The following is a 23,919-nucleotide window of genomic DNA, read 5'->3' as shown; positions in this document are numbered from 1 at the left end:
CAATTATAATCTGTTACGGACTAAACTAACAAACATGCTTTGACTTACAATTAGTTACGTACTATTTCATTGTGTGTTGATGATAAATTTCATTTAACTAAGTTTTTACCCAATAAAACCTTAAAGTTATTCCAACAAAAATGACTTTTCAACTGTTAAAAGTTGTCTTTAAAGTAGGAAATATTTTAGCGATTACACCAAAATTCAAACCGAGTAAAAAACCACAATTCTGTCAGAAGGTTTATAGTTATTTAATATTAACATTTATTACTATAACTTTGGGATACTCCATATACCACCGTTTCCCAAGTTACATGAAATTCAAACCCATGAAAAGAATTGTTCAAGGTCTTTTAGATGCCACATTGTACCTAGGAAACGTGTACCCAATTTTATGTTCGATATTAAAGCAGCCGTCGTGGTACAAATTGCTCCAAAACCTGCAAATATTACAAGATCATACTAAATTAAAAGAAAAAGTCGGGTATAAACTATTTATTTTTACCAACATATTCTTTTACAGTTATCAATCTTATATGACTTGGGCAATTGACGGGTTTAAATACGTGGTTTTTTTTCAAGAGTATGCCATTGAATTCCTGCAATTTTACAATCAGTTTATTATCAATTTTTTAATTTGTGTGTTCTTAAAAATGTTATTAGTTAGATATAAGAAATTAAGAGAAATTCTTAGTATTCGAACAAAATTAGTTTTGAAAATTCAGCAGACAAAAGAAAGAGTTGTTCATTTGCATCTAAACCAAATAAAATACGATTTTTGTTTACTTCGGGAATCGATTGATTTGTTTAATGATATTTTCGGCTGGCCAGTGCTATTCATTATAATATTCACCAGTTTACAAAATTTGGTTTTCTTGGTGCTACTAATAAAAATTAAACTGAAGGATTTTAAAATAATGGTCTATTTTCTAAGTGCTTTAGTTTGGCACAACGTAAGTTGTTTAATCTAAGTAGACAATTTTTAAAATGATTCTAGCTTGGAGCATTTTCAATCATCATTTTGTCTGATGAAGTATGTAATGAAGCTGAGCATTTGATAGCAGAAGCATGCAACTTGGAGAGATACATGTCTTACACAAGAGAGAGAAGTTTGGAAGAATTTCGAAGATTTATAACTGCTTTAAAGGATAATTATCCGTACTTTCTAGCGGCCCGATTTTTCGTTGTTAACAAGACAACTTTTCTAAGTATTTTTAATGGTATTTTTTCGTTTTTAGTCGTCATGATTCAGTTCGAAGTGAATTTTTGTTCAACAGATGTGTGTCATTGAGAATTTATGATGTAAATATAACTAAATTCAAAGTTTAAGAATAAAAATGTACTTAATAATAAAAACCACTTAGAAATTTTGATTTTTATTGAAAATGTCGAATGAGTTTAGTCAATATTTAACCTTTAGCAGAAATTTACACAAGAATAACAAGCAATTATTGTTAGCAATCCAATTTTCTGTTTTAATAATAATTGTTTACTTTGTCCAAAGTAAAAATAAATATATTTTAGTTTAGGGGTAAATACTTCTAATATTCACCAAAATGTCTTTCGCATTGTTAAAAATTCTTTTTAACATAGGAAATATTTTGGCTATTGTTCCAAATTACCAAAAACACAAAAAAACGCATTTTTCAAAAAAAAAATACTCGTATTTTATGCTGATATTTCTTTTTATATGGTTGGGCTACTCTGAATTTCATCGCATACCGTTCTATATGCGGTATATGCCCATGAAAATAATAGTTGCAGCTCTTTTAGACACCACACTGTATATAGGAAATATTTACGCAATTTCGTGCTCAATCCTAAAGGAACCATTGTGGTACAAACTTTTGGAAAATCTCAGATTATTAAAAGATCGCATCAGCTTAAAAGAAAAAGACACTTATAAGTGTTTGATTAGTGGTCACATATTTTTTTGTGGTTACCAATTGTACATGTGTTGGATAACTCAAGGCTACAAACATTCAATTTTTTATAAACAATTTGCAATTGAGTTCTTGCAGTTATATAACCAATTTATTGTGACTTTTCTTTTATATGTGTTTTTAAAAATGTTAATTGTGCGGTATAGAAAATTAAGAAGAGATCTCAAACAACAGATAAAATTAATTATAAATGTTCAACAACCGGAGACAACAATTTTATCCTTTCATCTTAAGAACATGAAATACAATTTTTGTTTACTTAAAGAATCTGTTGATATTTTAAATAACATTTTTGGTTGGACAATGCTTCTAAACATTACTTTTTCGAGTTTACAAACTCTTGTTTACATAGAGACGCTCGTCTCTTTCAAATTGACGACTTTTAAAGTCTCAGCATTTTACATCACTGTTCTTTTATGGCACAATGTAAGTTCAATTTTTTAAATAACTCCTGACCGATTTGTTTTTAGGTTGGCACATTTTCAATCATTTTTTCATGTGATGCTGTGTGTGGCGAAGCTGAGAATTTTATAGCAGAAGCATGCAAGTTAGAAAAATTTGTTTCCAACAAGAAGAAATATGAAGAGTTTCGAAAATTTATAACTGCTTTACAAGATAATGCTCCGTTGTTTTCTGCAGCTAGATTTTTTGTTGTCAACAGAACGACTTTTGTTGGTATTTTTAACGCAATTTTTTCATTTTTAATTGTTATGATTCAATTTGAATTGACTTTTCACTCAAAAGATGTGTGTAAATGTTAATAAAAGTTGATTCAATAGAAATATCGTATTCAAATTAAAGTATGATATTCATCAAGTCAAGTTTTGAGCTACATCTGATCAAACCCTTGTATACAGTGTGATGAAAAAAAGGCGTCCATGAGTGGAAACAGCATGTCCTTTTCAGTTAAGCCATCTCAAAAATTAAAGCAAAATTAATTTAAACACATTTATTTTCACAATAGGGATTTTTTCAAAAGAAAATTAGCAATGCTGCTCAACCCTTTCTAATAAAATTTTACATACAGCAGTTTCACGTTGCAACATTGAAAATTTTTCTATAAAGCCAAAAAATGGTACTTTTAAAAGTTTAATTTTGTGATACAGAATATCATTAACTGTAAAAAATGTGATGTGATAACAATCAAATTGTTATAAAAAGTTTATCCAAACAGAGTTTGATCATTTATGAAAGAAAGCTTCTAGCTTAGTTAAAAAAGCACAAATTTCGTTTTGGTTTTCAATTTTGGGTTCAGGAAACAATTAGCTGCAACGTGATAGGTAGCATGGGCGCCTTTTTTTCATCACCCTGTATATGTAGTGGTGACTATACATACATACATACAATGTGTTTGTTGAAACTTCTTCATTTTGTGTTCTTCACAGTCTAAGTAGAGAGATTTGTAAATCTATGAGTAAAGATCGGTAAATAGGGTCATACTAAACCTTGCACTTAACGTCGCGTCTTTCTGAGCAAATTTAAACTGGTATATTTGAAGGTAGTACAGATGTTTTGTGGGTTAAAAGAAGTACGCAACAGTCGACAAATATTCTGCTGTATGCCACTTGAACCATAGTGAATGCAGTAAAATGATTGCCACGTGAATTTCTAGCTGGATTCCACTCTAGCATAATTGGGAGTTCGGTAAAAGCAGACAAAATATTTTATGGAACATGCCCATGAAAAAGGGTAAATTAGTAGACACCATATAGCCTTAACCCAGTTGAATTATTATAATGTGTTTTACTACATTTTTAATTTCTCAACTACCTAATTATTTAATTATACATATAAATAACTTTTTATGAAAATGAGATGAACACATCATATATAACCCATACATGTTTTCACTTTTCATAAATAATAAGTTATTATATATTTGAGAAACCGAAATTAAATTCAGTCCCATAAGCATAGAATAACGGGTAATCTGGGTAAGGTTTTGCCCCATTCAAATTTTGATTTATTTTGCAGCATCATTATCTACAGCGGTGTTTGATATTGTGGTTAAAATCTTTGCACTTTATTCGGGTTCACCCTGTATTATTTTATTTAAGCATTTTTAAGTTATAACTAAATTTGAATTTGGGTTAAACATTTACCTAAATTCAAAAATATTCTAGTTGCTGTGGCCAATTATTGTCAAAATACGTTAGTCTCCTGTGTAAATATGTGGAAAGTGTAATGTGTCAACATATCACATTAACTAATAAATGAATTACAGATTTAAATAATGATTAACATGTTTTGACAAACTTCCCCAAGACGATTACTTTTACGCCTGTCACAATTACGTCAAGGTTAATCTTTTTTTGACTACTAGAAATGAGGTGGATTAGGCGGACATGTCTCGTAAAAAACAGACAAGTGCGCTAAACTGTGTTTTTTTTTTTATTTTTTTATCGAGGCATTTATTTTCAATATTCTTTGAAAAAAATTTTTTTATTTAGTGACATTTTCCTAGAACGGTTGGGAAAGTTGGTAAAACTTCATTTAAGTGTTTGTTGTTTTTTCATTAAACAGTTTATTGAATCAATCTCATAGTTTTGACAAGCAATTGACAGGAGTACCAACTCACGGTAAACTTACTTAGAGCACCAAAATAGAAAAATTAATTTATTTAATAAATAGAAAAACAGAAATAATTGAAGTTAAACTTATGCGAAGCTTTCAAACACTTGAAAATAATTGACACCACATTTTTCTATAATAACTAACCTTACTATTTTATGCATCCTTCTAATGTGGTATCAACTATTTAGTGTAGTATTATAGTAAAACATCAATCCAATTTTAAAAGAGGTGACCCAACTAGAATGGGTTTTCAGTTATTAAAACTTTTGCTTAAAATCGGTCATATTTTTGCCGTAACTCCAAGACACAATATTCTAAAAGAAGAAAACTTATATCAAAAAATGTACCACTATGGAGTGGTCACTTTACTAACAATTGGATTATTAATATCAGCAGTTTATCGCCAACCCCCTTACTGTCACCTCCGAGCAATAAAACTAATAATTCAAATTTTCTTGGACTCGACCTTATACGTATCAAACATTTACTCTATTTTGGCGCCTCTTTGGAGAAATAAAGAATGGTACAAACTGATAAAAAATCTAAAAAAAGTCGACAGCAGGAAAATGAACGAAACTGTACAGTTTGTAATTTTCGGACTCTTTAATATTGGATTTTGTTGCTACCAGTCCTACATGACTTACACTTTTCACCAATTTATAGGTATTAAATTTTACCAACAGTTTGCTATTGAATATCTGCAAATTTACGTATTCTTTATTGTAAATTTTATCTTCTATAACTTTTTACAAATGTTGTTGCATCGCTATCGCCTTATTTCATATCGCTTGGGACAGCTATTCAAGAAAATGAAAACAAAAAAACTACTATACATTTACTCTTTAGAGTTTTTGAACAATATAAACTACGAACTCCATCTTTTGAAAGAAGCAGTCAACATGACTAACAAAATCTTTGGCTGGCCTAATTTATTTGGAATCACATTCCTTTTTCTTCAAACTTTAACATATCTGCACGGTATCTTCACTGGAGATTTTTATACTCCAGAAACAATAACTAGTTGCGTTATGTTAATATTATGGTATTGTGTAAGTTGTCATGTCTTTTTAGAAGCATGAAATCAGACTAAATTATAATTTCAGGCCTGCATTTTCACCAATATCCTTTTATGCGATGCAATATCCACCGAAGCCTACCAAATTTTGGAAATTACATACAGTTTTAAAAAGCACGAGTTGTTTGAAAATAAGGGACAAAATGGCAAAATTATTAAAGAATTTATTTTTGATGTAAAAAATAATATTCCGGAGTTCTACGCTGCGTGGTTTTTTGCTCTCACCAGAAGAACCATTTTCAGTATTGTTGAAGTTCTTGTGACTTTTTTGATTATAATGATACAATTTGAAACAGGTCAAAATTCGTGTAATGTTAATTGTACAGGAGGTCCTATATCAAATTAAACGTAAATAAATCTATTTGAAACAAATACTCTGAATTTTGATAATATAAAAGTGTAAAATACGAAAAACAAAACTACTACTTGATTGATATTTCCCTCAAAGAAATTTATTTGATCAAATCTTGGCGTTGACAAAAATTATCAAAAATACAATTCATTCCTAAACACCAAATTTCGTCAAAAAATCCTGACGCGCGTTTCGATAGCAATGCTACCATGATAAAAAATAATTTCAGTCCACCAAAAATGTGTATCTATACGTCAAAAATTCACAAATAATTGAAGTTAAATTTAGATAGGTAGGTACATTAGATTGATCCAAAGCTTTCAAAAATCCTAACAAGAACACCTGATAATTCACACCACATTTTTCCATAATAACTACTATTTTATGCTTCGTTCGAATGTAAGGTTAACAATAAGTACATAATTGAATGTTACACATTTTATTTATTACACCAAACAGATTTTGAACATAACGAATAACCAAGCTAAAATGGGTTTTCGCTTATTAAATCTTTTACTTAAAATCGGACATATTTTTGCTGTAACTCCCAGACACAGTAGTTCAAGAAAAGAAACGTTATGTCAAAGAATGTACCACTATGCGATGGCCGTTTTTCTAACAATTGGATTGTCAATATCAACAGTTTATAGATTACCCTCTTACTGTTATTTGCCCACAATGAAACTAGTAATTCAAATATTTTTAGACTCGACGTTATACATATCAAATATTTACACTACTTTGGCACCTCTTTGGAAAAATAACGAATGGTATAAACTAATACAAAATCTCAAAACAGTTGATACTAATAGGATAATGAACGAAAATTTCCAATTTCTCATTTTTGGAATCTTTAATATTGGATTTTGTTTCTATCAGTTGTACATGACCTTAATTTTTCATAAGCTAATGGGTGTTCATTTCTACGAGCAATTTGCGATTGAATATCTACAAACTTACGAAATGTTTATTGTAAATTTTGTCTTGTACAACTTTCTGCAAATGTTATTGCAACACTATCGTCTTCTTACCCATCGTTTGGAAGATCTATTTAAGAAAGAGAAAAAGAAAAAACTATTTTTATCAGTGGAGTTTTTAAACAAAATTAACTACGAAATGCATCTTTTAAAAGAGGCAGTTAACATGGTCAACAAAATCTTCGGTTGGCCCCATTTATTTAGCATTGCATTCCTTTTTCTTCAAACTTTAACGTATCTACATGGTATATCTGCTGGAACTTTTTATACTCCGGAAACGATTGTTAATTGTGTTATACTAATAATATGGCACTGTGTAAGAGGTTACCGGTACGAAAGTGTTTAGTTTGAAAATAATTGTACATTTCAGGTCTGTTCGATTACCAACATTCTTTTATGCGATGCTATATCCAACGAAGCCTATCAAATTTTGGAAAATACTTACAACTTTAAAAAATACGTGTTATTTGAGACCAATAGACATAAGAAAATCATTCAACAATTTATTTTTGATGTAGAACATAATATTCCAGAGTTTTATGCGGCCCGGTTTTTTGTTATCAATAGGAAAACAATTTTTGGTATGGTAGAGGTTCTTGTAACTTTTTTAATTATAATGATACAATTTGAAACCGGTCAAATTTCATGTAACATTAATTGTACAGGAATTTATCTTGTATCTAGTGAAACTTAAATTTTTACTTCATAAACCTAACCTGAGTTATCAAAATAATTTACTATATTTGTAAGTTTACTAAAGTAATTATGATTGTAAATCACCTTAGTATCATATCATAATAAATTATCTCAGTAATTTAACATATGAGCTCTGGTATACTACGTTTTATGAAACTTGTTCTAGGTCTTCTAAAACATGTAATTTCAACTTCCTAAAGGAAGCATTGTCAATTTGTTTATTTGCTTGATTAGTGTCACTCGAAACCCACAGTAATCATAATTACATTATGCCTATTTTGTTATGACTCACATCTAAATTTACTACATTTTTGAGAAAATACCTTCCAAGATGTCTACCTGTTACTTTTGGCCACCACTGTATCTTGCTTGTGTAATGTACCTATTAAGAAATGGCAAATTCATCAAACTGATAACTTATATTCTAAACTGAAATTAAACACAGTTATGCATTATGCGTGTCTTAAAATAATTCGAACAAATTTTTAATGTTTGGTAAATTAATAAAAAAAATAATATAACGATTACCGTCATTTTATAAAGTAGATTTAGTGCTCAATAATATGGCTTTAAATGTGGGAAAAATCTTGGCAGTGACACCTGAAAAAGTAGAAAACGGCAAAACAACGTTTCCTTCTACTGCTCGCGCGTTATTTTTCATTGCAATTTACACAGTTGGCGTTTCGATATCTGCTTTCTCTAGATATCTAGCGTACATCCATGTTAGCAATGTAAGGCTTATAGTACAGGTTCTTTTGAAAACCGTTTTATTTGTGTTTAATATCTGGACAATATTGGGAATGCTCCGGTAAAAACCGGAATAGTGTAAATTAATAAAAAATTTCAAATTGACTCCGTATTATTTACATCAACGACATCGAAGCTTCTCACTTTTTCATTAGAAATATTACCTATTGGTCGTATACTGTCTACCAATTCTACGTGTATGTACAACTAATGGGTTGGGATTTTCTTCTCTACGTGGTACTACAAATGTTACTTCTCCGATTTTGATGGAACACAAAAACATTGTCAGAAAATTCAGAAAAAAGTTTTAAAAATTGATCATAATAATGACTTACAAAAACTCAAGAATGACATTTGTGTTTTGAGCGAAACTACCGAGTTCTTTAACCACATTCTTGGATGGGCTTTTCTCCTGATTATATCATACACAAACTTACAAGTTTGGCCCTGGACACATTTTTTAAAAATAACATTTATTTAGACATAGGGGTCAATTTCAAGTTATTTAGCGACGTCGCTAAAGATGTTTGCGACGTAGCAACACTAGTAAGACGAGAAGTTTAGAACATTTTATCATTAGCGATTAAGTAGAAACAAAATTGTACAAAAGGAAAAAAGAAAGTGAAATACGAGCATTTATTAAAGAGGTGTTTTTCATTCTGTCGGTCGCCGACAAAAGAAAAAAGCCAAAGTTCAACATGGTTCACTACAGTAAAACACAATTTTAGTGAGAAGGATGGGCTAGTATTTTAATTATGTTACGAATTTTGTCTTTCTATTGCCCAACAAGAGGGTCGCCAGAATTTTTAGCCTGAAAAGGGGTAGTGTATTCAAAAAGTTTTGAAAAACACTGTATTAAAGTACTAGAAGATACATTTCCCAATTTTTCAGCTGCTAGATTTTATGGTTTCCAGAAAAACAACGATTAAAATTTTCAATGGACTTGTCATCTTTTTGATTGTAATGATTCAGTTTGAAGGAGAGCGTCATACCAGAAGCACAGCTTCGATTGAAGGTTGTAAATGGAATAACACAAATTGGTACCAACAAAACCGTAACAACGAAAATATAAGTAAAGTTGCTAAAATTAAAAAATTATAGATGGTAATATCGTCAGCGTGATTCCTTTGGTTTGTAGATGAAATCTGTAGATACATACTTTCGTTACCATTATCGTAAAATTCAGTAATTCTAAATGTATTTCTTGATGATTCGAACCTTCAATAAATCAAACATTTCAGTAATTTGAACTTTGTGTGTGGTTCCACAGGTTTCGATCTGTTAGAAGTCGACTTTAGATATTATAAATAGGTAGGTATACAGGGTCCGGCAACACTTGTGTCCACCCCCAAAATCGTCTTTAATTTTAAAGATAAAATTTTGAAAATTTACATACGCTCATAGTTGACAAAGCTCTAGAAGCTGACGCAAAGATTTGTTTTTTATCACTAATAGTTTTGGCGTCGCGACGCCTTAAAAATGTAATTTTTAGTTAATTGTGAGGGATTGTGATATCAACCTCTAATTTAATTTTTTTCATTATAAATGTGTTAAAAATAACTTAGTTGTCATTTTAGATTCAATGCAAATTGTCTTCAAAATTTGAGAAAAAAATGCAGTTTTATCAAGTTAGTTTCCAATTTTTTTACGTCAAAATTGGGAACTACGTTTACACCCATCTGTCAACATCTTGTGTCACAAATGACATCTATCCTTTGGTTCGCTTTAGATTGTAACAAAAGTCTTACTTGGTGAAATTGTCGTCTTGTCGATGTTAATTAATGAATTCTGGTGCCCATAAAGTGCAACATGCCCGTGATATTCAAAATTAACCTTTATAAGAGTGAATGAAGTGACTTGTGAAATTTTGGTGTAAATGTAGTTTGTCACTGCGCTGTCAGAATTTTGAAAACTAACTTGATAAAACAACGTTTATTTCGCAAATTTTAAACACAATTTGTATTAGATTTAAAATAAAAACTCAGATATATGTATCACAGTTATGTTGAAAAAAAATTGAATTCGCGAATTTTTCTGCAAAAACTCAAAAATCGCTAAAAATTATACTTCTTAGACGTCGCGACGCCAACCAAACCGTGATAAGAAATAAATTTTTTGCGGTAGCTTCTAGAGCTTTGTGAACTATGAGCGTATGCAAAGTTTCAAAATTTTATCTTTAAAATTAAAGACGATTTTAGGGGTGGACACAAGTGTTGCCGGACCCTGTATAGGTACATATTTTATATTCTAAAATAAAACCATTGTTTCAAACGTGATAAAAGCAATTACCTCATGCGTGTTACAGAATATTTTCCATTAGGTAGGTTCACATCCTGAAACAAATTTTCAACATTCGATAAATACGTAATATTGTTATACATCAATCCAATATATTACCTGTGTACTAACCAAATAAATTAAGATAGGAATTGATCTATTATCTATTCTTGCTTCCAAATATTAGAATTAAAAGAAGTCGACTTCAAAGCATTTTGATAAAAACAAGTGAAATGAGTTTAAATTTGTTAAATATGGTTTTGCATGTGGGAAAAGCCATAGCAATGACACCTGGGAAAGTAAAAAGTAGCAAGACAACATTTCCTTCTACACCTCATGCGTTATTTTTCGTTGCAATTTATACAGTAGGTGTTTCGATATCTGCATACTATAAATATCCATCGTACATGGAATTAAGCAATCTAAGACTTCTAGTACAGGTTCTATTGGAAACAGTTTTATTTGTTTTTAATATTTGGACAATCTTGGGAACGCTTCGACAAAAACTGGAATGGTGTAAATTAATCAATAATTTCAAATTGACTCCGAATTACATTAAGGACACTAAAACGTCTTACTTTTTAATTGGAAATATTGCCTATTGGCTGTATACTATCTACCAGTTCTACGTGTATGTACAACTAATGGGTTGGGATTTTTATAAACAATACGCCATCGAATTTCTTCAAATGTACGCACACTTTGTGATGTATTTTCTTCTGTATGTGGTACTACAAATGTTACTTCTACGATATCAATGGATCACAAAAACAATGTCAGAAAAATTAGAAAAAATAATTTTGAAAATTGATCACACTAATTATTTACAAAAACTCAGTAATGACATTTGTGTTTTGGGCGAAACCACCGAACTCTTTAACCACATTTTTGGATGGCCTCTTCTTCTGATCATTTCATACACAAGCTTAGAAGTTTTAACGGCCCTGCACACATTTTTTATAGACGACATTTATACGGACGTAGAAATTATTTTGTATCTTATTTCGGTGGTGGCTTGGCATATTGTAAGTAGGTTATGAAAATCGAAATTTGTACTTAATACTATTATTTTAGATTTTCACTTTTGTAAATATTTATCTGTGTGACTCGATAAGACAAGAAGTTGAAAACATTTTATCAATAGCGATTAAAGTAGAAACCAAGTTTTTAAATGAAAGAAAAAAAGAAAGTGTCGAAATCCGGGCATTTATTGGTGTGGTACAAAATAGATTTCCGAATTTTTCAGCTGCCAGATTTTACGATGTTAACAGGAAGACAACGTTTCAAATTTTTAATGGTCTTGTCACTTTTTTGATTGTAATAATTCAGTTTGAAGAAAGTAGTAAAGCTTCGGTTGAAAATTGTAAATGGAATGGTCCAAACTGTAACAACGAAAACGTAACAATGGAAATATAGGTATGATTTTACGAAAAATAAAATACGAAGGGCCGGTTTACAAAATAATTTCATTAAAATTATGATAATCTCGCCAATAACTTGACAATTGCAGACATTTAATCGGCGGAAAAACGATCACATGCCACTTTAACATGATGTTAAGTATTTAATCGAAATTAAAGAAAAAAAAGCTTTTGTAAACCAGCCCAAATTATTATGTTTGTTAAGCATCAATACTGCCCTAGACCACAAGATTTTATTTACTTTTTCGAATTAAAAACTACAAGAGCCCGATTTCATGTTGCGACATTGCAAATTAGAATTGCGCCTTAGCAACCCCAATCAAACTGATGTTGCCTTATCAACTGCGTCAACGCAATTTTGCGCGACTGACTTGAAAAATTGTAAAGTCTGACGATCTTGAAAAATCTTTATATATTTGGAAGCGTTTTTGTTGTTGAATTAGAAAAAATCTTATACAATGTGTTCTCAAATTGCCTAACTTACAAAAAAATTAAAAAGAATGTTGAACTAGGTTAATGTTAACTGAAATTCACAATGAGCATTTCTTTTTATTGTTTATCAGAGATAATTTGGCAACATTGTTACAATTCTTACGTTCATGAAATTAAAAGATAACAATTAGATTGAACTTTAGTCGTGGTAACCACTCGCAACATGAAGCGTAATCATTGATACATACATTCGACAATATACAAGATGTCCCAGAACTCGCGCCTCATAGAGCAAGGGAGGGTGCCGACAGCAATACAGATGGTAAATTTCAAAATAAAAATTGACTAAGATTAATAGTATTCAAAAACTGATAAAAAGTTAATAACCAATCCCAAAAGCTTATTCGAGAAGTGGAGTAAAAGGCCATCCCAATTTCCTAGGCAACGAGAGTCTAATGTTCATCTGACCAATGGATGATAGTATGTGTCCATAGTTACCAATTTTCAAATTCTGTTCAGTTTTAAGATAGGCTACAGTTTTTTCGTCTTATCTCGGTTATTTTTTGAGTTAAAAAATTATTGTTTTGAAATTTTGGTTCAGAATTGTTGCCTCCATAAGCGCTTTTTCTCTGGGGCGCGAGTTCTGGGACACTTGTATGTTGCCAAAAAGACAACAATTGAAAGAAAGTTCATAAAATTAATTCAGTTCAAAAATTTGAAATACATAATTAGAAGGAAATTATAGATTTTTATGAACAAAATTCGTTAACGAGTTATTAATGTGTAATTCAACATGAATTGTTCCTAGTTTTATCTACAAAATCCTTAAATAAATCACAATTTTTATGCGCTATAACTTTTTTAATGGAAATTATTTTTTATATTAACATGTTCTATCCTGCTGTATGTTTTGCGGCAATTTGAAAACACCCGGTATAAAAAATAAAAAAAATATTAGACCACATGTTTTGTTATCTCATCTTCGACTAGATGGATAATAAATACATTATTTCTACCTCGGCTTTTATAAATAGCTATTTTTAATGTAAGGACTAAAATCGCATTAAGTTAATTTTTATTTATCTCAATTTTTCATTTTTATTCACCCGGCGCATCCACCATAAGTAGGAGAGTATTGTTCTTTGAAATCAAATCAAAATAGCACTTTATTTTTTATCACAAATTTATTGTTTGCTTAAATAGATGTTTAGAAAAACATAGAATGCGAAACAATGTACACAATAAACGTAAAAAAAAATCGACCATAATGTTTGTAAAGCAGCCCGGAAACCGTTTATCACAACAAAACATATGAATATAAAAACAATAGTATATTTTTGTTCGACTCATTTAAATATTTACTTCATAATAGCCCGAATTTAGGGGCAGGTTAAAATTAAGTAGTAATCTACAATCAATACTTAATCACTGCCATCGCCAACATACTTAAAACATCCTATGGCACCACAAAACGTGGATTAATGCCAATACTCCATATGTGCTTTCAGTCTTTATATCGCAACACTATTATGAACTTTAAATTACTAAATTTGGTACTTATAACAGGCAAAGTACTAGCAATTATACCATATCATCAAGAAAACTCTTGCAAACTGCAGGCTTATATTGTGGCAACACTTTTTACATGTGGGGTAGCATCCTCCAGCTTTCATAAAAGCACAAACTACATGAACTTGGGTACCATAAAATTTACCATACAAATTCTATTAGATTTATTATTGTTCTGGTTTAATATACATGCCATTTTCGGAACCATAAAACAAAAATGCCGTTGGTTCAATCTAATTAGAACTTTAGAAGAAGTTGAAAAAGAAACAGTTAATTGTCTTTCTGATATTTTATACTTTATTTCAGCCAACGGTACATACTTGGCAGTCCACGGCTACTTGCTGTTCATATCTCTGACATTGAAACAAGAAAAGAAAACCGTGGACTTTTTCAAAAAACATTTTTTTGAACTAATTCAAGTTTACGCAATGTTTATCTTATGTTTTTTAATTGCAGTCATTTTAAACATTTTTAAAAAAAAGTATCAAGCATTAACACAAATTTTCCCGACTATAACACCTGACGCACCAAATTTTAAAACACAATTAGATGTGATACGAAACCAATATTTTGTTCTAAAGGAAGGAATTACCAACTTTAACGACATTTTTGGGTTCTTGTTTTTGCTTAACATTGGTTTTACAAGTCTCCAAATGCTTACATATTTTCATACACTTTCGACTATGCCTAATGAAAATTTGCTTGTAGTATTTTCAAGAATTGCTATTATTGTATGGCTCTCTGTAAGTATATAAAAATATTTTAGTATCAAAATAATACTTTGATTTTAGGGGGTTACTTTTGTGAATATATTACTATGCGACGCAGTTGTACATGAAGCTGATAAAGTTAAAAAACATCTTATTAGTTTAGAAAAGTACTCTACAAGTGAACTCAACAAACAGAAACTGCGCCAAGTAATCGATGTTATCAAAGAAAATTCGCCGGTTTTTATTGCTGACCGATTTTTTCAAATAGACAGAAGCGCTATTTTTGGAATTTTTAATGCTATTATTGCGTTTTTAATTGTAATGATACAATTCGAAACTGGAAGTTCTTTTTATAATCAGAAACTATCTACTTCTGACGAGTTACAGAAGTAGCACTACATTTAACTGAGGCATATAACAAAGTCCTGTATTCTGTGTATGTATCACCTTTTTAATCCAAAAATAAATGAACTATTATTACATATTAGAAAATTCTTGTTATTTATATTGATTAAGTGACTAGTCAACAAATTTTGGACGAAATTTTTACTGGAGCAGTGGATACTTCTGTAATAGAATTAGTTGCCTCCTAATTTTGAATCCGAAGATCGTTTAGCTCAATTAGGTCAGGATATTTCTATTTTTTGAGTACATCTTGTTCACCTTTGTTTTTAGTTTTGCTCAACTTTAGACATGACAAAAAATATCACATTTTGTTTACTTAAAAAAAAATGATAAAATTAGGTAATTACATATCATAATTTAAGCGCCAATGAAAAGGCAAGATTTTTATTTAATTATGCCTTACAATACAATGAAAAATCGATGTAATTGCATATGAAAAAGATGGAAAACTATTTTTTTTAACATAAGATCAGTTTTCAAAAATATTATTGGAGGTACAGTCGACTCCCAATAAATTGAAATCCTGAGGACCTTGATAAAACTTCAAATTACCGAGAGTTTTTAATTATCGGATATGTTTATTATTGCGATTTGCCAAGGAAAAAATTTCAAATTACCGAGTGTGGAGAATAATATGTACATATATTTATGCGTTCTGGGAGCCGTGGCTGTTATTATAGTAAGAAGAAGTGAAGAGCTTCATATCCTAGAAAAAGTGTCAGCGCATCACTACAAAATCACGTAAATTCAATTTAAGTGCACCAAAAAAAAGAGATACATTCAGCTCATGACAATGAAAATTAAAGAAACAGGCGTGCATGTGATAATCATTGTTGTTGCGACTGGCTGACTCTTTGGAAATAGAACATAAAGAAAAGCAAGCATTGATTCCCACCTTACCTACTTCAAATTAAAGGGTGCCGTTTCTTTGACTTCATTTTATAGAGATTAACGGGAGAATCTCAAGGGACCAGAGAATTCCTTCAAATTAGCGACAATTTCAATTTATTGAGAGTTGTATTTACCTGAAGTCGACTGTATATACTAACCCGAGCGATAAGTTTTATAAGTAGTTGGAAACTAAATTAAATTCTCAAAACACTGACAAACAAAAAATGAAAAAATATAGATTTCTATACAATAAAACCAAAAAACAATAATTTTCAAGAATATTTCACCATCTAAGCCTGATGGACTTAAATAGACTTCAGATACGCAATCAAGAAGCCATTCCACTTTTAAAATAAATATTTCTGGCTTTAGTTTCCTTATTTTTTGTGCTGGTTGAATTAATTTAATTAATAAGTATCACTGACATAAAAATGGGATGTATGTACCTATGTGAAATATGTTTGATAAATAGTCTTGCTTGATTTATTCTGAGTTATTGTTTTTAATTTTGACGCTATTTATAATTTTTAGATTCTTGTCATAAATTTCGAAAATTTATACCAAGCTATTATTAAAATGACTGGTCTTTGAACTCATCTTTTGCAACTACTTATATAGTAATTTTATTTTTTTATTCGTCCATGGATTCGACATTTTTAGATCTTCATATTCAACTTTTCTATTTTTCTATGATCTAAGTCCCAGGTTCTTATAGGTAGAAGTGTCTGACATTGGTTCTCGAATCAAGTTAAATACAATCTAGTCTTTTTAGTTTCTTTGATTAAATATTTTATACTGTGGATGCCGCTCTGTGATGTGCTGAACGAAATCTAAAAACAAAACAGTATTTGAGGCAACGAAGCGACAGTTTTTTTTATGAGAATAACTTACTCATTAACTTGTTATCTTATTATTCACAATTTCTTTTACATTAAAAATAGAGATTTTATGAGTGACCTCATAACTAGGTAATTCATATTAAAAAACGTACCATTTTTTCAGACATGATAACAGCAATTAATTCATGCGTGCTTCAGAATATTTTTCTGCAACGCACAACAAATTTCAGTAAATACATCGATCGATTATTATAATTTTATAAATTATAGCTTTTACATTATATTGATTCATAGAAATATGTTATCATTATCATTTATCTCACATCAATCAGTAAGTAGGGTACATTAACAGCACAAACCACATAAATCCGGATTAGAATTAATTACTTATTACTCCACAAATATTGATTGTTCCAATACAAGTCGACAACAAAGCAATTTGATGAAAATAACAAGTGAGATGAGTTTCAAGTTGCTAAATATAGTTCTGTCTGTAGGAAAAACGCTGGCCATGACCCCCGGAAAAGTTGAGCACGCCAAAACAACATTTCCTACTTCTCCTCACGCGTTCTTCTTCATTGCAATTTATACAGTGGGAGTTTCTATATCTGCGTTCTATAGATATCCATCGTACATAAAATTAAGCAATGTAAGACTTGCAGTGCAGCTTCTTCTGGATACTATATTGTTTGTTTTTAACATATCGACAATCTTCGGGACCCTCCGACAAAAACTAGAATGGTCTAAATTAATCAAAAATTTCAAAATGACTCAGTATTATATTAAGGACCTCAAAGTATGTCACTTTTTTATTGGAAATATTGCTTTCTGGTCGTTTACAATATATGAGAGTTATGTGTATACAAAAATAATGGGCTGGGAATTTTATAAACTATACGCCATCGAATATCTTCAATTTTATGCACAATTTGTTATGTATTTTCTGCTTCATGTGGTACTAAGAATGTTACTCCTCCGATACCAATGGATCACAAAAATACTGTCAGAAAACACAGAGAGCTTAATTTTAAAATCCGACTACAACCACTTACGAAAACTCAAGAATGATATTTGTCTTTTGGGCGAAACCACGGAAATCTTTAACAACATATTTGGATGGCCTTTTCTTCTCATCATATCATTCACAAGTTTACAAATTTTAATGGCCCTGCAGGCAGTTTTTATAAAAGCGAAGACCTCTGTAGAAACAGTTTTATACGTCTTTTTGCTGGTGCTTTGGCATCTGGTAAGTACATACAAAAAACAACATTTAAAAGTACTAACAATATCATTCTAGGTTTGCACTTTTATAAATATTTTCCTATGTGACACAGTAAAACATGAAGTTGAGAACATTTTATCTGTTGCGTTTAGAGTGGAAACCAAATTCTTGAATGAAAACAGGAAAGAAAGTGTCGAAATACGGTCATTTATTGATGTGGTACAAGATAATTTCCCGAATTTTTCAGCCGCTAGGTTTTATGATGTCAACAGAAAAACGACGTTTCGAATTTTCAATGCCCTTATCACTTTTTTAATTGTAATGATTCAGTTCGAAGGAGGGCACGATACAAGTAGTAGCACGTCGGCTGCAAGTGGTAAATATAATATGAAATAATACGAAATAATGTTATTGTTCCAAGAAAAATTCGAATATGTATGGTATATTCACGGAGACCAGTCAAAATAAACAAAATAAAAATAGTACAGATTTTGCTGCATTTCTATTGGATGCTTCGGTGTAGTTTTAACGTTTCAACGGAGTGCAGAATTTTTATACTAGTGAGACTTACGAGAGACATCCGAAAAAAAGCTCCCAGTAGCTACACAAGACATAATTTATTTATAAAAGTGATATAATTTTTTGAAGTGATTTTAAGCAAGTTGCAGGCAGCTACATGAAGTTGAATTATCTATTACGTGCTAATGGGTGGAGTGAACAAAACTGAAGAGCTTGCTTTAAGAATTTAGTCATAGCACTAGCTTTTACTATTAAGTTTTAGTTATCAATATTAGCATATGCTGTAATTTATGTGAATAAGCTTGAGCTACAACTGAACAGCTTAAACTAGAAAATTGTAGCATTACCTTAGACACATTTGTGAATAAACCGACATAAGCTAAAACTGCCATCTTAAGAACACAATGTAAAAAGATGTTTACGTAGATTAAAATCGTAGCAATACCGGTTTGAATACAGAAAAAAATACCTACTCTTCATTTAATTTGAATACCGCATTTCAAGGTCATAATTTGTAAAAATTGGAAAGCTCTACGCCAAATTTGAGAGGAATTATGTATTGGGTTGAACATAAACGAGTACTTAAACACCCAAAGACTCGTTCGTGATTCAATTCAATACATAAATCCTCCATAAATGAGAAGTACCTACCGCATTTATTAGTTATCTCTTTTATTTATTTGATTTATTAGTTGAAAATGACCGATTCTTGCACTTGGAAACTGATACTTTGTTATCCATATCTGCTGCTGCTCGTCCATGGTACGACCTCTTGAAAATTTCACCCACAAATGTGCTTTTTCCGATATTTTCATTAATTCAGCACTAACTGATTTGCACACAGTTGTATGATGCACACCTTCTTCGCGTCTAATACTCATTTGAAAACCTGGATCACTCAAAAATGGTAAAAATATTTCCATCTTTTTTTTGGGTGTCAGTGCACCCCCTCGCTTTTCATCACTCTCCCCTAAGAAATGGTTTGCTAACCACATAACTGAATTTTCGGAAAATTGATATAACTTTCTATAATCGCTGGGTCTTCAAGAAGTTCTTTCAAAATAATGTTTTAGTTGTCTAACGTGCATAAACACTGCCATAACTGTCAAAACTGAAACAACTTTTAATTTTTAGCATAGAAAAAGGCATGCTACAAAAATTTACAGTTATTGCTTAAAATTATCAGTGTTCACTTGTTTTTTTTCACATATTTTAAGCGTTAGCTGGAAAAACTAGATCAATCTAAAACTAATTACTACAATTTATTAGATTAAGCTAAAACTTAAATTTTATTCACTCTTTTCTAAGTGTTTAGTAGAGAATTGTAAGTAAAAGCGTTTACTACACTTATATTCACTCCACCCAATGTTTTGACGAGCTAAATCGTTTCCGTAAATAGTACAATAGATTTGAAAGCTTCTATGATGTTTTTGTTAACTTTTATAAAAAAAATACTATCATATCAATTAAACCTGATTGCAAACTTATTTTTTGAAGTGCTTTTATACGTATAAAACTCCTTTTTTATTATACCTGCATTATAATAATAAATTTTCTACTTTGCGTTAATAATACTTTCATTATGAAACGCGTTTCACAATAAAAACAATTGTTATTTTTATTGCACGCAAAACAGTATTTTTTTTTGGTTATGTTGGCTGTTACACTTGAACGTTGAATCAAAATCTCAATGATGATCATCATCATTATCACGAAAATGTGAATTGAAGAATAATGAACCAGAAGAAAAGCAAACGTTGCAATACCTAATTTTGCAAAATTAAACAGAAAACGTCAGTAATTATTTGAATTGAAATTTTGTTAAACAAATGTCATTACATCTTTTGTCACCAACCGAACTTTCAAAATTCCCTAATCGAAAATAATTTCTTTCAAATGCAATTTTTATTTGCGCCCAACTAAAAATAATTCAATTATAAATAATAAATAGATTGAAAGAGTATGTAGTTACCGGTTGGTCCTAGGCGATATTAGATGTTAAATTTGTGCTAACAAATTGAAGAATGTAGGTTTTGTTAACCGAAACCGTTCGAAAAATCTAAATCATCATATTCCTCCACCGCATTTCTCCTTTTTTTGTATAACTTTGGTCATCTTACGAATAAAAACACTTCATCTTCTGATGATGAACTTTCCGAGGTCGATGACAGCATATTTAAAATGTAATTTAATGTGTACTTAGCAAACAACTAGTAGATCAGAACAAGTGAGAAAATAATATACATACTTCTAGGTAAATAAAGATGCGACTATTTTTTGAGGTTAAAATTGCTTTAAAGGCGTCTTTTAGAAGTTAAATGGTCGATGTCGGCCCTTTATGTTAAAGGAGGATTTAAATGAACATTTAAGATTATGAAACGAAATTTTTGAGTTAAAAATCCTTTTAGCTAAAGGAGCTTTTAAATTAGATTATGAAACTGGCCCTAAGCTTTAAAGTTGTCTAGGTAACAAGAAATAGTGAAATGTCAGGACCAATTTTTATTTATAATATAAATAAACATGAAAATTACAATTATTATTGTTTGAAATTTCAAAGCCCGCCGCTTTAAGCTGGTTACTGTTGTTAGTTGCTTCTAATTCATAACTAGTAGAAGCTTTTCCATTTTTATTCTTCTCTTGGACGTCCATAGCTCTTGATGAAGTTGATTTAGCAACCGATGTGTTCAGAACACCAGTAATGCGTTTGGAAACAACTATTTTGTTTGAAGTGGATTCTTCAATATACCCACTAGCGACACTCGAAGATTTCCATCCCACCTGACGTTTCAACTCATCGATGCTCATACCACTGTTTGCCATAATCGTATGAAGTTCGTCGGAAAGCATGACCAGTATATTTCTCAGCGTCGGGTTGATTCAGAATTAATCGCAGTTCTGCATGTTCTGCTAGCCTTTTAATATCTTCACTCATTTTCTGAACGATTTTTTACAAACGTGAAAAAATGTGCTTAACAATGTAAACAAACAATTGCTAAGCGTCTCTACGAAAACGATTCACAAACAACTTTTGATAATTTTATTGGGTAAATTCATATTTTTTCAATGCTCCTAAAGGATTGTAAATGCATAGGAATAATAAAAAATAACGTATAACACTCGTTTATAAGAGCCTTTAAAACACTTACGACGTAAGTGCGTGTTTTAAAGGCTTGCTTATAAACTTGTATTATAATATACTATATTTTAGTAGAATAAATAATTAATATTTAAAAATCCTATGCCAATTTACTACGTATAGTTTTTCCATACAGGTCAGCCCCAACCTGATTACTCTCAGCATAATCCGGAATTGTTAAAGCACAACGTGCAACCCACGAGGCAATATTAGAATATGGACTAAGATCCCATCCAACAGCCTATAAAAAAACATTTCACATCTTAAGTATGAGCATTACACTGATCAACTTACAACAATTGATGAGACAGAAGCGACTAACGAACAATCGGCTATCGTTAAATGCGCCCCAGCTACAAAATTATTTCCTTCAAGAAAAACGTTAAGTAAACGAAAAGCCTCATCTAAAGCACTCTTATGCTCATCGCAAATCTCCTTCGCTCCTTGATACATCACTGGATGCTAATGAAAAATTAAAATACATATAAGTAGAAAAGTTGCACTTAAGTAGTCTTGACTTACACATATTTGACGAATTCTTGGATATAAAGTACCACAATCAAAATAGAGTCGTTGGTCAACTATAGCTCTTGCTTTAGGGTCGTGTGGATAGAGACTATCGTTTTTTCCATATGTTCTAGCCAAGTACGGTCCAATAGCATGACTGTCCCAGAGAACAAAATCTCCATCGACCAGAGTAGGAACAGTATGTTGAGGATTTATCTAAAAATTACTGATAACTAAGCTATCATCCTCTCTAATTACGTATGCTTACCTTAAGAAAGTCGGGTTTTAGTTGTTCTTTGTTAATTAAATTAACAATCTGAACATCAACAGGAACATCAACAGCTCTGGCTGCCAGAAGCGCCGCACGGGATGGGCCACTTATTGGAAAATGGTACAAAGTCACAACCATGGTTGTGGTCGCGTGCAAATTGATGGGTAATTCGGATGACGTAAACGCGTGTACTGTTTCTTTGAACGTACTTCAACAAAATTCAATGTCATCTGAATTTATCTAAAGCATAATCAGAATCATTTAACTAGGATGATAAGGTTATTGAGTTTCATCGTGGCACTTCAAATTTAATATTTTTGATATTTCAGACCTCATAATGGTAAAATGTGGCCTTGAAGATCTATTTAAAACTAGAGCTCATATTGGAATCATGAATTCATGCAGCTCGTTGTTGATTTCGAATTATGAGTAATTTGATTCTTACCTGACGCATTTGAGAGCGGTTTAAAAATCGAAATTAGGTATCTTCCCCTGCTCGAAACATTATTATTTCTTAACTGATTCAAATAATTTTTATAACGTTTGATCAAACAAGATTTCTGAACTACATTTTGACAAAATTTTCAATTCTACATAAAAAAACATACATAATTTAGTCTCCTCGATGGTTTTTAATGTTACGACCGCTTTTATTATTCTTTTTCCTTCAACAAACACCGAAACGAATGAAATAAAGTTAAAAAAATAACAAAAGTACGAGTGGGGAAATTATTCAAAATTTAAATTTGTAAAATACCTACCCTAAAATCCGCAATTTAGAACATATGACGTCGACACCGGTACATCTTTAATCTCAGGTTTCTACACTATATTAGTGCCAATTTAAAAACTCTGAGCCTACATAAAAGAATAACTTATAAATTTAGTTTTTTCACACCTTTATATTTTGTAAAATCTTCCATAGACATAGATAGGTAGGTATGTATGTACAGTATGTCCCCGGATTGAGTTCACAAGAGGAAAAAAAACGTTATTTTTTATTTTACAAAAAATGACTAAGGAATAATATTTTTTGCTTAATTTAAAATAAATAAATCTTTAATTAAAACTTTAATATTATAAAGCTGTGTTCTTAAAATCGAAAAAAACAAAAAATAACGAAGAACTTTTTAATTTTTAATTTTGCAAAAAATGGCAAAGGAATGAAATTTGTTCCTTAACTCAAACCAATTTCCACTATTTGATTGACCCATTACCTATTTTAGCACATAGTTCAATTCTAACTCGTAATTCTTTAAGACTGTTTCGAATTTTCTCAATTATTGTTAAGGATGCAATTGAATTTTTTTCGAATTTTTTAATACTTACACATTATTGGGTAAATTTTTCCTTAAT

The 23,919-nt window shown here is 30.7% G+C and overlaps 3 protein-coding genes and 1 pseudogene across 3 annotated transcripts; 3 read left to right on the top strand and 1 right to left on the bottom strand.

Annotated features, from left to right (window-relative positions):
* The first annotated feature begins 8,180 nt into the window (after positions 1-8,180).
* Positions 8,181-9,465, top strand: LOC148180946 (uncharacterized; annotated as a pseudogene).
* A 3,252-nt stretch (positions 9,466-12,717) lies between these two features.
* Positions 12,718-15,166, top strand: LOC148180945 (uncharacterized). Its single transcript, XM_088044501.1, has 3 exons — positions 12,718-12,724; positions 14,520-14,806; positions 14,855-15,166. Exons 1-3 carry the CDS (start codon positions 12,718-12,720, stop codon positions 15,164-15,166), a joined length of 606 nt encoding a protein of 201 aa, XP_087900627.1.
* A 2,202-nt stretch (positions 15,167-17,368) lies between these two features.
* LOC148180944 (uncharacterized) lies at positions 17,369-18,526 on the top strand. Its single transcript, XM_088044411.1, has 2 exons — positions 17,369-18,154; positions 18,206-18,526. The coding sequence occupies exons 1-2, from the start codon at positions 17,369-17,371 to the stop codon at positions 18,524-18,526; spliced, it is 1,107 nt and encodes a 368-aa protein (XP_087900537.1).
* Positions 18,527-21,758: 3,232 nt separating this feature from the next.
* LOC148180943 (glutathione S-transferase 1-like) lies at positions 21,759-22,826 on the bottom strand. The gene is made up of 4 exons (XM_088034244.1): positions 22,561-22,826; positions 22,308-22,508; positions 22,080-22,247; positions 21,759-22,026 (listed from the first exon to the last, which is right to left on the bottom strand). Exons 1-4 carry the CDS (start codon positions 22,699-22,701, stop codon positions 21,886-21,888), a joined length of 651 nt encoding a protein of 216 aa, XP_087890370.1. The 5' UTR covers positions 22,702-22,826; the 3' UTR covers positions 21,759-21,885.
* Positions 22,827-23,919: the final 1,093 nt, after the last annotated feature.

This window comes from Gnatocerus cornutus, chromosome 1 (assembly GCF_029298725.1).
Source record: "Gnatocerus cornutus isolate USDA-ARS CGAHR chromosome 1, icGnaCorn1.1, whole genome shotgun sequence".
In the NCBI taxonomy this organism is placed as follows: Eukaryota; Metazoa; Arthropoda; class Insecta; order Coleoptera; family Tenebrionidae; genus Gnatocerus; species Gnatocerus cornutus.
Note: the sequence above shows the minus strand (reverse complement) of the source record. Positions and strands in the feature narration are given on the sequence as shown.